This window comes from Lissotriton vulgaris, chromosome 4_1, assembly GCF_964263255.1.
Source record: "Lissotriton vulgaris chromosome 4_1, aLisVul1.2, whole genome shotgun sequence".
Classification (NCBI taxonomy): Eukaryota; Metazoa; Chordata; class Amphibia; order Caudata; family Salamandridae; genus Lissotriton; species Lissotriton vulgaris.
In genome coordinates this window covers 608,763,463-608,775,539 of record NC_141691.1, presented here as the reverse complement: position 1 = coordinate 608,775,539, position 12,077 = coordinate 608,763,463, and the positions used below count along the sequence as shown (strand labels likewise).

Genomic DNA, 12,077 nt, shown 5'->3' with positions numbered 1-12,077 from the left:
TGCTTCATTTAGGAGTGATTTGAGTAGCAGAAGAGTTCCATATGGGGATGTCAAAAAATGGCTATATTTTTGTATTATTTACATAATTATTGGGTTGCCATGGTATAGTAGGAGTGTTATTCAATGACATTTTGGAATAAAGAATTGTTATTCCCTATCTTGACCAAATAGTGAATCATTCTGGCATATATCCGCACTTATTTTAACTTAATGCTACACACTGGTTGTATGCTTCCGCAATTGGTACACTTTTTTCTTCAAATCACCATTTTCCATAAATACTTTTCAGGAGATAATTTGATGCACAATTTTTCACGAATGTCCTTATGCTAAGTTGATTTCTCGAAAAATACTTTGAAGAGTTCTTTATAAAATGTAAAGAATGTCGGTGTATAATCTGCTTGGTAAAAGGCAAATCTGCTTTATATGGTGGTTGAACACAGACTCCATTTACCTTTCAGCGAAAAGCTCTGTTAGATCAGTATAGTCTCCTTCACTCACTCTTCTCTACCTTGCAAATCGATTTTGAAATCAAAGCAATACCCATATAGGAACACAACTTGTGTCTTCCTAAAATACATAAACCTTTTCTGATGGACAGCTTTGTAGAAATCTTCCTCCATCTTTCTTGATTAGCAAGTCATGCAGCGTTTAAGTCCTTCATCAGTGGTCCTTTCCCAACAACACTGTACAGTTTTTATGTTGGTCCGAAACAGGGTTTTAGCTTATTCTGTTGATGTGGGCGCTTGTGAAGAAGGATGTTATACAGCGTCATTCAAATTTCTGTGCGAATCAGGGATTAATGTCTGCCTTGTGGTGCAGCAGGGACAGTTTTGACCTGGTCCACGATTTGCTATGTTTCAATTCAGTGTGCAGAGCAGTCAGAGGCAGAGGAGGAATAACATCTCACTTTCAATGTTGTTCTGTCTTGTGGTTCTTCTGTGTGTGAGCACAACAGATGGTTTAACTTATATGATATTTTAATGACAGTTCCTTCAATGATGGCCACCACCTGTGATTACAAACAAATAAAAGCGTAGCCTCTTATGCAACAAAATATCATGTTTTCTCCATTAATAATCATTAACATTCGTACTCTGCAAGCCCCTTAGAACAATATTTGTGACTATTATTTTCAATTTCAGGTTGATGCTTCTTGAAAGTTGTTTGGTTGAAAAATGGAAAGAACAGCTATACAGAAGGTTTAAAGTAAGTCTGAGAAATTCTTACATTTCTAGGACATAAATGTAACAACATAGAACATTCATGATGTGTTTTATGGAGGTGCAGATTAGCAACTGGCATCACAAGTGTGCATGGTGCCACATATGGCGGTTGACACACCATTTTTGGTAGGGCTACAAGAAACAGTTGTCCACTATGAGCACTAACACATATTACCGGTGATTGAAAATGGCTATGCAGAATGTTCTTGATCCAGTTTGGAACGGGGTAAGATAAGGAATCTGCAGGAGTTTATATCCATCACAAGCATCTCTTTCTCATTTTTAGGCCTGGATTCGTGGATGCCTCGCAGTATTCATGCATATTAAGTGTTTTGGAAATATAATAACTGGAAGACATCAGCGTCTGCTATGTGGAATTGCAGACTTTATAATTGGCTGAGTGAGAGGGGAATGCAAGCGCTCTGTTTCTGGAATAGTTTAGCTTTCTCACCACAATAAGTGATTTATTTAGAATCTAATGTACAAAGACTACAGTTACAAAAGTGGTCACAAGTTGCACTCCAACTTTTTGAAAATGCCATCTCATTTGCAAACTGGACTATGTACTAGCAGGTCACTTCACAAAATACTTAATTCCAGAGGTTTGGAGAACAACTTGTCTCTCTAAAAATCCATGTGAACCAGGGCACCTTTAAAAAAAAGTTTTCCACTTTGAAAAACTTCAGTGAAAATAGGCAGTGGTCCTCTGGGTGTACAGTGTTTCTGCCTCACTGTCATGCTGTTGGCTATATGGTGTCTCATTAAGTCTACAAGTGAGTGCTAAAAATTCAGTCCATGAGACATTCAAAGGACTATTTTACATATTAAAAGTACAATGAATCATCACACTCAGGGATTGATTACAATGGTCTGAGCCTTTCCAACTTACATCGTTCGTTTTAAATCTGACAGCCTTATTACGATGAAGACTGCTAGATTTGCAACCGGCCGGTTGGACCGACTGGCTTCTGACAGGCTCAAGGAGCCAGTCGGCCAGTCGGAGGCTGCTCATTATCCCTTATGTACAGCATTTACGCCGTGGGGATTATGATGTTGATTTCCAACATGCTTATCATGTCGGGCTTTCTAACATGAAAAGCCTGTTGGGAAGTGACTTTGGGGGCCTCTAGAAGGGCCCCCTTGCCACAGTGGCCTTCGATTGTAAGCCTGGGGGGCACCTAGGGTGCCCCCCTGTTAATCCCTGCACCGCGTGACAGGCACGGTCAGGTGTCTGTCACGCGGTGCAGGGATTAACAAAAACACCCATTTCTCTATGGGAGCTTGTGCTGCGGCCAGTTTAAGGCCGCATCACAAGCTCCCATAGAGAAATGGGACTGTGTGACCACATCATGTGTGGTCGCATCCTGATAATGCAGTCGGTTGGACCCATTTCTGCAATGTCCGCCCTACATCATAATGAGGGTCTCAGTCTTTTATCTCACGTATAGATTCTAAGCACAAAGTAAAACTTGTTTTCACTGAATCACATAAAATGCAGTTATTGTATATATTTCTCCGCATTCAAGGGCCAACATGACTCTAAAATGGCCCCTTCAATATTGCTTATTTTGTGTAGACAAGAATGGGCTGACCTCACAATTGAAGATTTCACAAAAAGACAACACCATCTATCGCGATTTTGAGGTGACCATTTTAGGAACAGCCTTCCTAACTGCTGGGGAGCTTAATAAAAATACAATTAGTGTTACATTTAGAAAACTATTATGATTATTTTAACCACTCTGGTTCAGCTGTGAACAAAAACTGAAATGTATCTCTTGCAGCATTAAATTATACCACAGCTACAGGGTGCCACGTTCACCTTTTCCTCCCAACTATTTAATGATATACAATCAGAGAGATCGTACATGTCTCTCAATTATTCACTTTTTGTTAACCAAATCTGATACAGCATGTTATGTTTCATCCAGGCTTTATATCGGTTAACATCTAATAATTCATGTTACGGTAGGAATTAAGAGTACAAATTGCAACTCCCTTCATACCATGCACAAATGGCAAACATATAAAAAATAATGGAAAGGACCAGCAGCCAGACACCAAAGTGCACTTTCTTTAGGCAGCCTTGCACATGTGATCAGGCATAATGCTGTCACTAGCGGTGCAAGAGAGCCAATGGATGAAGTGGTATTCATTCTGTATGCTGTGATATGACAAAGCAGAAGACAAATGTCCTAGCTTTTGTAACAGAAGGTTTCAATTCTTTTAAGGACACAGAGGCAAGGAATAGGCTTTACTTTCTCCAACTTGTATTCACCAGCAGCCATTAACTTCATGAAGATTTAACAGTAAACCACATTTCCCTTACATTCTTGGGAAAGAAACAAAATAGGCCATCTAATCAGGATGCTGCACATCCATAGAACATTCACTGGAGACTCTCTATCCTCCTCTTTCTTCCTCCGAACACAGCCATTTGCTCAAAAGGTCACTCCTGTTTATTGGGATCTGTTCATAAGATAGAAAACCATAGTGTAAGGTGTCTGTTTTCAGATGACAAGGATTCAAATATTAACCAGCAATATGGAAATATCAACTTAAACATGTCTAACAAGATGTACAAACCATAATAAATTATAATGTACATAATTTACATGCATTTAAATGACCCAAAGCATATTGTACTCTCATATCTTGTTGAGTGGGTATGCTAGCCTTGTAAGGATAAATGGGTGGGCTAATCCTGACCACGTGTCCTTAATAGAATTGAAACTTTCTGTTACGATAGCTAGGAAATTTTTGATTCTATGACAGGACCGGGAGGTGAGGATTAGGCTAGTTTAAACTTTTCCACCTCTAAAGTTGACAGATTTGAGACTGGTGTAAAGTAACATCTTTTAAAAGTAGAATCTGATTCAAATCTGCTGCACTGAGGATGTCCTAAAATCTAGCTCCCAAAGAAAAGGCTTTAGATGCCATGTCCCCTCTCACCGAATAATCCCCGAACTGGGAAATATCGATACATGCCTCTTGCATAGTCCATCTGACCAATCTGGCAATAGTAGGGAAAGGAATTGCTTTATGTGGTTTAGTGAGAGCAATCAACAAATGTCTCTCTCCTTGAAGGTGAACGTCCTCTGTCATGGACTTGTACACCTTTACTGCCTTAACAGTACATAGTTTTGCAACGTTTGGAAATGCTGGGTATAACACAATCTTCAAATTACTTTTTGTTCTTCATGCAATATGAAAAATTACCCCTTCTGGGGGTTTCACTCTACCTGTTAGATCCAGAGCCTGGTCATCCTATACCCTTTGGCAGGAGATCAGGCACCATAAGGTGTCTAACTTTGACAACATTTGTTTCCTTGACAAGTATTTATTTGAGGGCCATGACTTGAAAAGGCCTAAAACCTTGTTTACGTCCCACAACATGGACTATCTGGGTTAAGGCAGAGCAGATAACCTAAAACCCCACAAGAGTTTGCAGACCAAATGGTGTTACCCAACTAGATGTCTGTCTATCGGCAGATGGCCCACTGAAATAGCAGATTGAAACATATTGATTGACCTATAGGCCAGAGCCACCAAGAAATTCAAGACGTTGACAACATCCGGCCCAAGGGATCCAAATAGACCTGGCGGAACAATATCTTTTATTTGTGCTATCTGCCTAGTCTTTGGCGAGTAAAGAGGCAGCCTGAAATGACTGGGACTTTTCAGCATTACTAGTAATCCTCCAGGCCATGAGATAAAAAGAGACCGCTAGGACCAGGTGATGAAGATTGCCTTGGGGATCCCGTAAAAGATACGGAAGTAGGAGTAGAGGGATTGGAAAATCCCAAGAAAGTTCCATCAGGCTGGAAACCAGACTTGAGACCTCCTGACCAGGGTGATCACCACCAGATCCACCCACTGTCTCCAAACTTGTGTGGATTATCTAATTATCATCACGAATGGTCAAAAGCATACCCCATCTCTGTGCTCCAATCCTGGAGAAACGCATCGGTTGACTGCAAGTTGGGGTCCAGTCGCAAACTGCAATATCTATCCAGTTGTAAATCCAGCCAAGAAGCAAACACATCTATGGACCAAGGGCCCAACCTGTCCTAGATCTGCTGAAACAGTTGCAGGTGTAGTTTCCACAGACTGACATCCTTCGAGTTGCGGGAATGACAATCTGCCACTTGATTGGACCTCCCTGGAAGATGTTCTGCTGATACCACTGTCTGGTTGGCCAGACAATAATTCAAAAATGTTTGAGCCAGGTCTGAAAGGGTTTTCGACCTTGTTCCCGCCAGGTGGGAACCACCACAACATTGTCCCTATTGAGAAGGTCACAACACTAAGCCTTGACTTTGGTCTTGCATTTTACTGAAAAAGAACCTGCCATTAGTTATAGACAGTTTATGTAGAAGGCCTGTTCTGTGGAAGACCGTTTTCCACCTGTTGAGTACTCTCCGCATTGTGCTCCACAACCCGATCTGCTAGCATCCAATACTCTCACAAGGTCAGGTTGGGAACCATAGATTGCCCGGCCATACCAGGCTTCCATATGGGAAACCACCACTGCAGCCCCATCTTTGGCCTCCACTGAGAGGGGGTCAGTTTGGGAATAGGTAAGACCCAGTTGAAGATGGGAAATCTTTAGGCATTGTAATGCCTGATAGTCAAGGGGGCCTGGGAATATGGGCTGTATGGAGGATGAGAGAAGCCCCATGATTCGTGTTAACTGACGCAGTGATATCAATGGTCTCAACAGTGTTTTCCTGAGCTTGTGTTTTATGTTGGTCAGTTTGTGAGATGAGAGACTGAGGGTATCTTTGAGAGAGTCTACTATGAACCCCAGGAACTGCAGAGATTGGGATGGGGAGGAGGAAGACTTCTTCTCGTTGACCACAAACTCAAGACATTCCAGCAAGTCAATATTATCTGCAAGTGCTCAGCCAGACATACTAGGCATGGATTCATTTTTTTATAAACATGGTTTTATTGGTTTTCATACAACACAAAGAAATACACAGACTATCCAATTATATCAATGTTACTGTCCCTATAGCAGGACCTCCTATCTAACGCCCTTCTTATAACACACTCGCATGTCAACCGGTATTCAGGCATCATCCCCATTAAAACCAACAAAGCTAGACAGTTCTCCCATAATTCCCTCGCTGGGCAGTCTGTTATGGCCAGACGTTTGTCCTGGCATGAGTGCCAAGAATGATCTATGCCCTTTTATTGGGCCACAGACAAATTTCATGAGAAAAGTGGCCATCTTGGTATCTATCTTGGGAGTGAGGGCCACTCTACCCACAAAAGAGGGCCATGGGCATTCGGCCCGGAGGCAGCTCCTTACCTCCTTGTCTAGGGGTTTTTGCAATCTACCTGCTATATAAGATGACACCTTGGGCACTGGGCACCATTCTGCAGAGCACAGATGTAAAAGGTCATCTGGGTCTAACGTATCAAACTCATGGTCGGCCTTAGAATCGCTCTCAGATGAAAAGGGTTTGCTGACCAGGATCCAGGCCCTGCTAGGGTCCTCATCCCCATCAGATGTGCTGGTAGAGTCATCTCCATCTCCAGGATCAGTGATGGGATGGTAAAAGGGAAATCCTGCAGGGTATCAAGGATCTGAGTGTCAGTAGGGATGGGTTGAAAATCTATCATTGGAGGGAGCAAAACAGCTCCAGCACTTCGTTAGTAATTAGCCCATGGGTGGGCCGGGAAACATCCTTTACAACGCAACTTTTACCACGCAGTGCCTTTACGATGCAACTATTACAACGCATGTCATTACAACGCATAGCACTGGGGGGCGCTCTAGGATAGGGAATAGACTTCATTTACTATCCAACACCCTCCCTACTATCCACGGGGACTGGAGTTGGAATAGTAAATTAAACTATTCACTATCCAGCACCCCTAAGCACTATGCGTTGTAAAGGCATGCGTTGTAAAAACTGCATTGTTAAGGCGTGCGTGGTAAAAGCATGCGTTGTAATGTCATACATCCGGGTGGGCCAGGTCCTGGTGAAGTTTTTATAGTAAAGTAGGGGGTGCCCATACAGGACCCCCACGCCCCAGTGACTGCCTCCTCCTTGGGGCAAACATATGTAACCTGATGCGGGGGCCTGAAGAGCCCCCCGCAGCAGGCCCCTTGTAAGGCCTCCTCTGCAGCCCCGGCGACCACCACCTCCCTATAATAATATGTGGGGGCCTGCTAGGCCACCCGCAGCCCGGGGGATCACCACCTCACTGGGCTCAAATTATATATATGCAGGGGGTTTGTTGTGGGCCCTCTGCCCCAGGGATCACATGGGGTTGAAAATGGCGCAGGGAAAGGGGGTAATGCAGCTCCCCTTCCTTAAAAAAACAGCTCCTTCACCATCACTCTGCGAACGCAGCTCCTGTTGCTGTGGTGGTCGGGGATAAAGTCCCCTTAAATGCTGAGGGTCCTTGGATTCCAGTTACCCCTTCTGTTACCTCCAGTAAGTCCCAGACAGTGGGATTGCTAGGAGGACTTGGAGGCCATCCCCCTTTGTTCACCACTGTGCAAGCGCGCCTCCTGGCGCTGCTGGTTGGGGAATGAATTGCACTTTAATACTGAGGGCCTCGGGACTAAAGTGGACTTCTTCCCCCAACCAGTAGTGCTCCAGGAGGCATGCTTGCAGAGTGGTGGAGAAAGGGGGAGTGACCACCGAAAACCTCTCAACAAACCCACTGTGTGAGACTTACTGTAGGTAACAGGAGGGGTAGTTGCCCCCCAAGGATCCTCAATAGCCTGGGGACTTAATCCCCCTACTATTAGTGCGCCAGCAGGCGTGTTTGCAGTGTGGTGGAGAAAGGGGTCATGGCCTCCAACAACCTTTCAGCTATCCTACTGTGTGGGACTTACTGGAGGTAACAATGGCGTAGCTTGCCCCATGGTAACTTTTTAGCGTTTTTGTGGCCTGCTTTGTTGTCTGGTGGGACAGTTTTTACTACTGATTTCTCTTATATTGCCACAAACATTGCCTGCAGCCAGCACAAATGCATGCAGTCTCCAGTACCTTGCAAAACACCTATCAAGAGTGCTTTTACAAGTTTAACACCGCACTGATTTGCAAATAGGGGCCACTTTGTTAGCTATCTGTAATCGCTAATGGAGGCCACTTTAATAGGCCCTCAGTCTGACCCTGTCTACCTCGAGAAGCACTGTTAACTCTAGGGAATTGAAGCCTGCTGTAGATTACACTCTGTCACTAAGGTCAAAGAATCGAGGGATGTGCGGTTGGGTAGTCAGAAATAGCACGACTTTGAATGGGTCATATTCCTTTGTGAAACACTGTTCATCTACAGAAAAACATAAAAACAGCCAAGGTTGTTGCATGAGAGGAAAGTTACCAAAAAAGCACAACACTTGAGAGGAAAGCTACCAAGAAAGCACATAGCCATTGAAGACCTATTTGACAATTTATTCGTCTTTTATTCAGTTTTCCTTTCTAGCCGAAGCATCTGGTAGGATTTCAGTAGCGAGCACGCGTATTGGCCACAGAGAATCAGCAAAGCAAGATTGCTGTGCTGGAACTAAAAACCATCATATAAAATACACAGTAAAGTCAATTAAATAATTATAAGGAACACAACAAAAGTATAACAAATTTCAGTACGACAAATCACATTGCACAGGATTTACAAGGCTATTCTACTGTAGCAGGGCAACCTTGAGGTCAGTCAGGGCTCTGCTTGTTGAGCTGCTTTGCACCCGGAGCCCAATAATGCACTCACATACACTGTAGAAGTATACGGGCAGTGTAAGACCATTTACAGTCTACGCCCCTTTATTATGTAGCCTCTGGCCATGCCTGGCCAGAGGATGCAATAGATGCATATCTGGGTGAAGGACCCATCTGGGAAGGTCCCAGATGGCTCAAAACACCCCTTCCCAACTTGGCCATTGTTAGGTCTGGCATCTTTCAGCATGTTTCCCCTGTATTCTTGCCACCTGACCTCCTGTTTTTGAAGGTATGCTGGTTTAATTTTTGCAGGTTTAGTGTCAATGCACACATTTTCACTTCTATTCAGGGCTAAAGTGCAAGTGCCCCATCTGTAAATTGTCTTATGATTGGTTTTCCATGATTGGGATGTTTGATATACTAATAAGGGCCTGATTCTGATGCGGTTAGGAAAGCATTCCCACCTAGGGCCTGATTCTGATGCGGTTAGGAAGGCCTCATAATGGCATTTGCTCCTTCCAAATTGGATCAGGAACGTGACTTCCTGACCCAGGGCCCAATTATGATGCGGTTAGGAACATATGCTCCCATTGAAGTCAATGGGCATCCAACCAAATCGTATCTGGAATTATCCAGATGCAAGGTACTCCGTTGGTCGGACTCTCCCGATCCGAGTGGGTCGGAAACCATTTCCAAACCGATGCGTTCGGGAAGCTTTCCAACCGCATCAGAATCAGGCACTAAGTTTTTAGTACAGTGCACCTTGTGTGCCCAGTGCCTGTAAATCAAATGCTACTAGTGGACCTGCAGCACTGGTGTGCCACTCACACAAGTAGCCTGTCTCAGACCTGCCACTGCAGTGTATGCACACAGTTTTTACTGCTTTGTAGACCAGGCAAACGCACCCATTTGACTGGCCCTAACCTTCCCTTTTCTTACATTTAAGGCACCCCTTGGGTAGGCCCAAGGAACCCCCTGGGTAGGGTGCAGTGTATGTGACAGGTAGGACATGTAATGGTGTGTTTTTCATGTCCTGATAGTGAATACTGTGTAATTCATTTTTCAATGTTGAAAGGCTGTCTGTCCTATAGGTTTACATTGTAGCTGCCTTGTAACATATTACAAGTGTACCTTTAAATTTGGACAAGATGGAGAAATGGTGTTTAAGCTCTGTAACACATCTTTGAGTAAAGGTGGTTTTTAAATTGTGTGCTTGAAAATGCCACTTTTAGAAAGTGGACATTTTCTTCTTTAATCATCCGAGCAATAGATGTAATGCGTTGATATTTAACTTTAAAGCCAGAAAAGCTCTCAGACTGTTTTATTTGCAAGTGAAATGGTTCTAATGCAAGAATAAATAGTAAAGGAGATTGAGGAAATCCGTGTCTAGTACCCCTACTAAGGTGAACATAGAGGGATTGGACACCATTTACCATTACTGATGACTTGGGAGAAGAATACCATAATAAAATAAGCTCTAAAATTTTGGGACCAAAATCATGCCACTTCAATACTTCCATAGGAAACTGCCAGTTAACTCTGTCAAAAGCTTCCTTTGCATTAAGAGTAAGTTTTGTTAATAATTCAAATCAAACACTCCATAAAATAACCCACAGTACCATTCATAGAAGAGAAGTGATTAATCAGCTTAAATATAATAGGAAAATAATATTTGAAAATTCCATATAGAATTCTGCTGTCAGTCCATCTGGACCCCATGTTTAACTCCTCACTTTTTAACAAGTTTTCTAGAGGGGATAAATCCATTCCTTTTCTTAAGCCTAGATAAGTAGGAATTGATGAGTACCGCAGAAGGACTAGTCTCAGGACAATATACATTTTGGTAGTAGTTTGCAAAAAAAGCATCAATAGCAGAATCTCTGAACACTATCTTGCCAATAAAGAGCCAGCTCTATTCCTTCCACCATAATAACTAGCATTCATTTTAAGAAGAAACCAATAAGCTTTTACATCAGTGTATTTGTTAAACTGTATTTTACCCTCCAACAATGCATCCAGAGCAGCTTTATTATATTTTGAAGTATACAATGTATGTTCTAACCTCTTAATGTTATCAAGAATGCATGCTGATTGTGTTTCACTATTTTTGTTTATGAAGGAAACATAACTAATTATAAAACCTCTGGCGCTGCTAGCTTTAAATTCATCCCAGACAAAGTGGGAGGGAGTGTCCCTTGTAATATTAGCATTATCAAAATATTTTTTGACAAAGTTTGTGTAAGTGCTAATCAGAGTCTTAAATGAATGCAGCGAAATATTAAATCTCCATTGAGAATTTGTATTATTGTGCTGCAATATTTCCAGGTCTATCCAAACCGGGACAGAAATCAGAATTGAGTCAATTTCTGAATTAACTGAATGGTGAACCATACTTATACTTAGAAAATTATGAATGGTTGAGTAGAAGAGAACTCTTGAAGATATGGGTTAAACAATCTCCAGACGTCAGATAGGGAGGTCTATGACATTTTATTTTTAAATACCTTATGAGCACTGTTAGGAACAAATCTGGCTGAAAATGCCTATCAAGAAAGGATTCCAATAATTGTTTACAATCCCCAGCTAGTAGGAAACATGAGGAGCAGCAGACCACCTTTGTGAAAATTCACCTCCCTCTGCTATGCTTGCCTCAAGAGATAGGCTATCAAGGTCCTTCTGATGCTAGTGAGTTTTAAAAAGGGACGGAGACTTCAGCGCAAAATAAGTAAGGTTAGTGCCAGACCTCTACTTTCCTGGGCCCTTATTTATGAGGCCTTGCGTCAGTTTTGCGCCGCCGGTGCGTCACTTTTTGTGACGCACCAGCGGCGTCAAATATGCGCCTTGTTGCGCCATATTTAAAAAGTGACGCATCTAGGTAGATGCGTCACTTTTTAAACCCCTGCGCCACATTATACCTGCGTCAGGTATAATGTATGCAGAGGGGGCGTTCCCCTGCAAAAAGCCTCGTAATAGTGACGCAGTGAAATCTATGAGATTTCACTGCGTCACTTTTAGGATGCTGTTGCGTCAAAATCTTGCGCCTGCCTCACAGCAGGCGTAAGACTGACGCAAGCCCTTTCACATGGGGCTTTCCCCATGTGAAAGGGCGCATTGCTGGAGTTGCGTCACTTTTGTGACACACTCCAGCAATGCGTCACTTTTGCGCTTACAG

At 42.9% G+C, this 12,077-nt stretch overlaps 1 protein-coding gene across 1 annotated transcript in view; it reads left to right on the top strand.

Annotated features, from left to right (window-relative positions):
- The window catches only part of SFRP4 (secreted frizzled related protein 4), a 130,896-nt gene that overhangs the window by 114,213 nt on the left and 4,606 nt on the right, over window positions 1-12,077 (top strand). Inside the window, exon 5 of the mRNA XM_086964841.1 lies at window positions 1,146-1,209. Within this exon, the coding sequence (XP_086820967.1) occupies window positions 1,146-1,209 (64 nt within the window). The remainder of the gene's footprint in view (window positions 1-1,145; window positions 1,210-12,077) is intronic.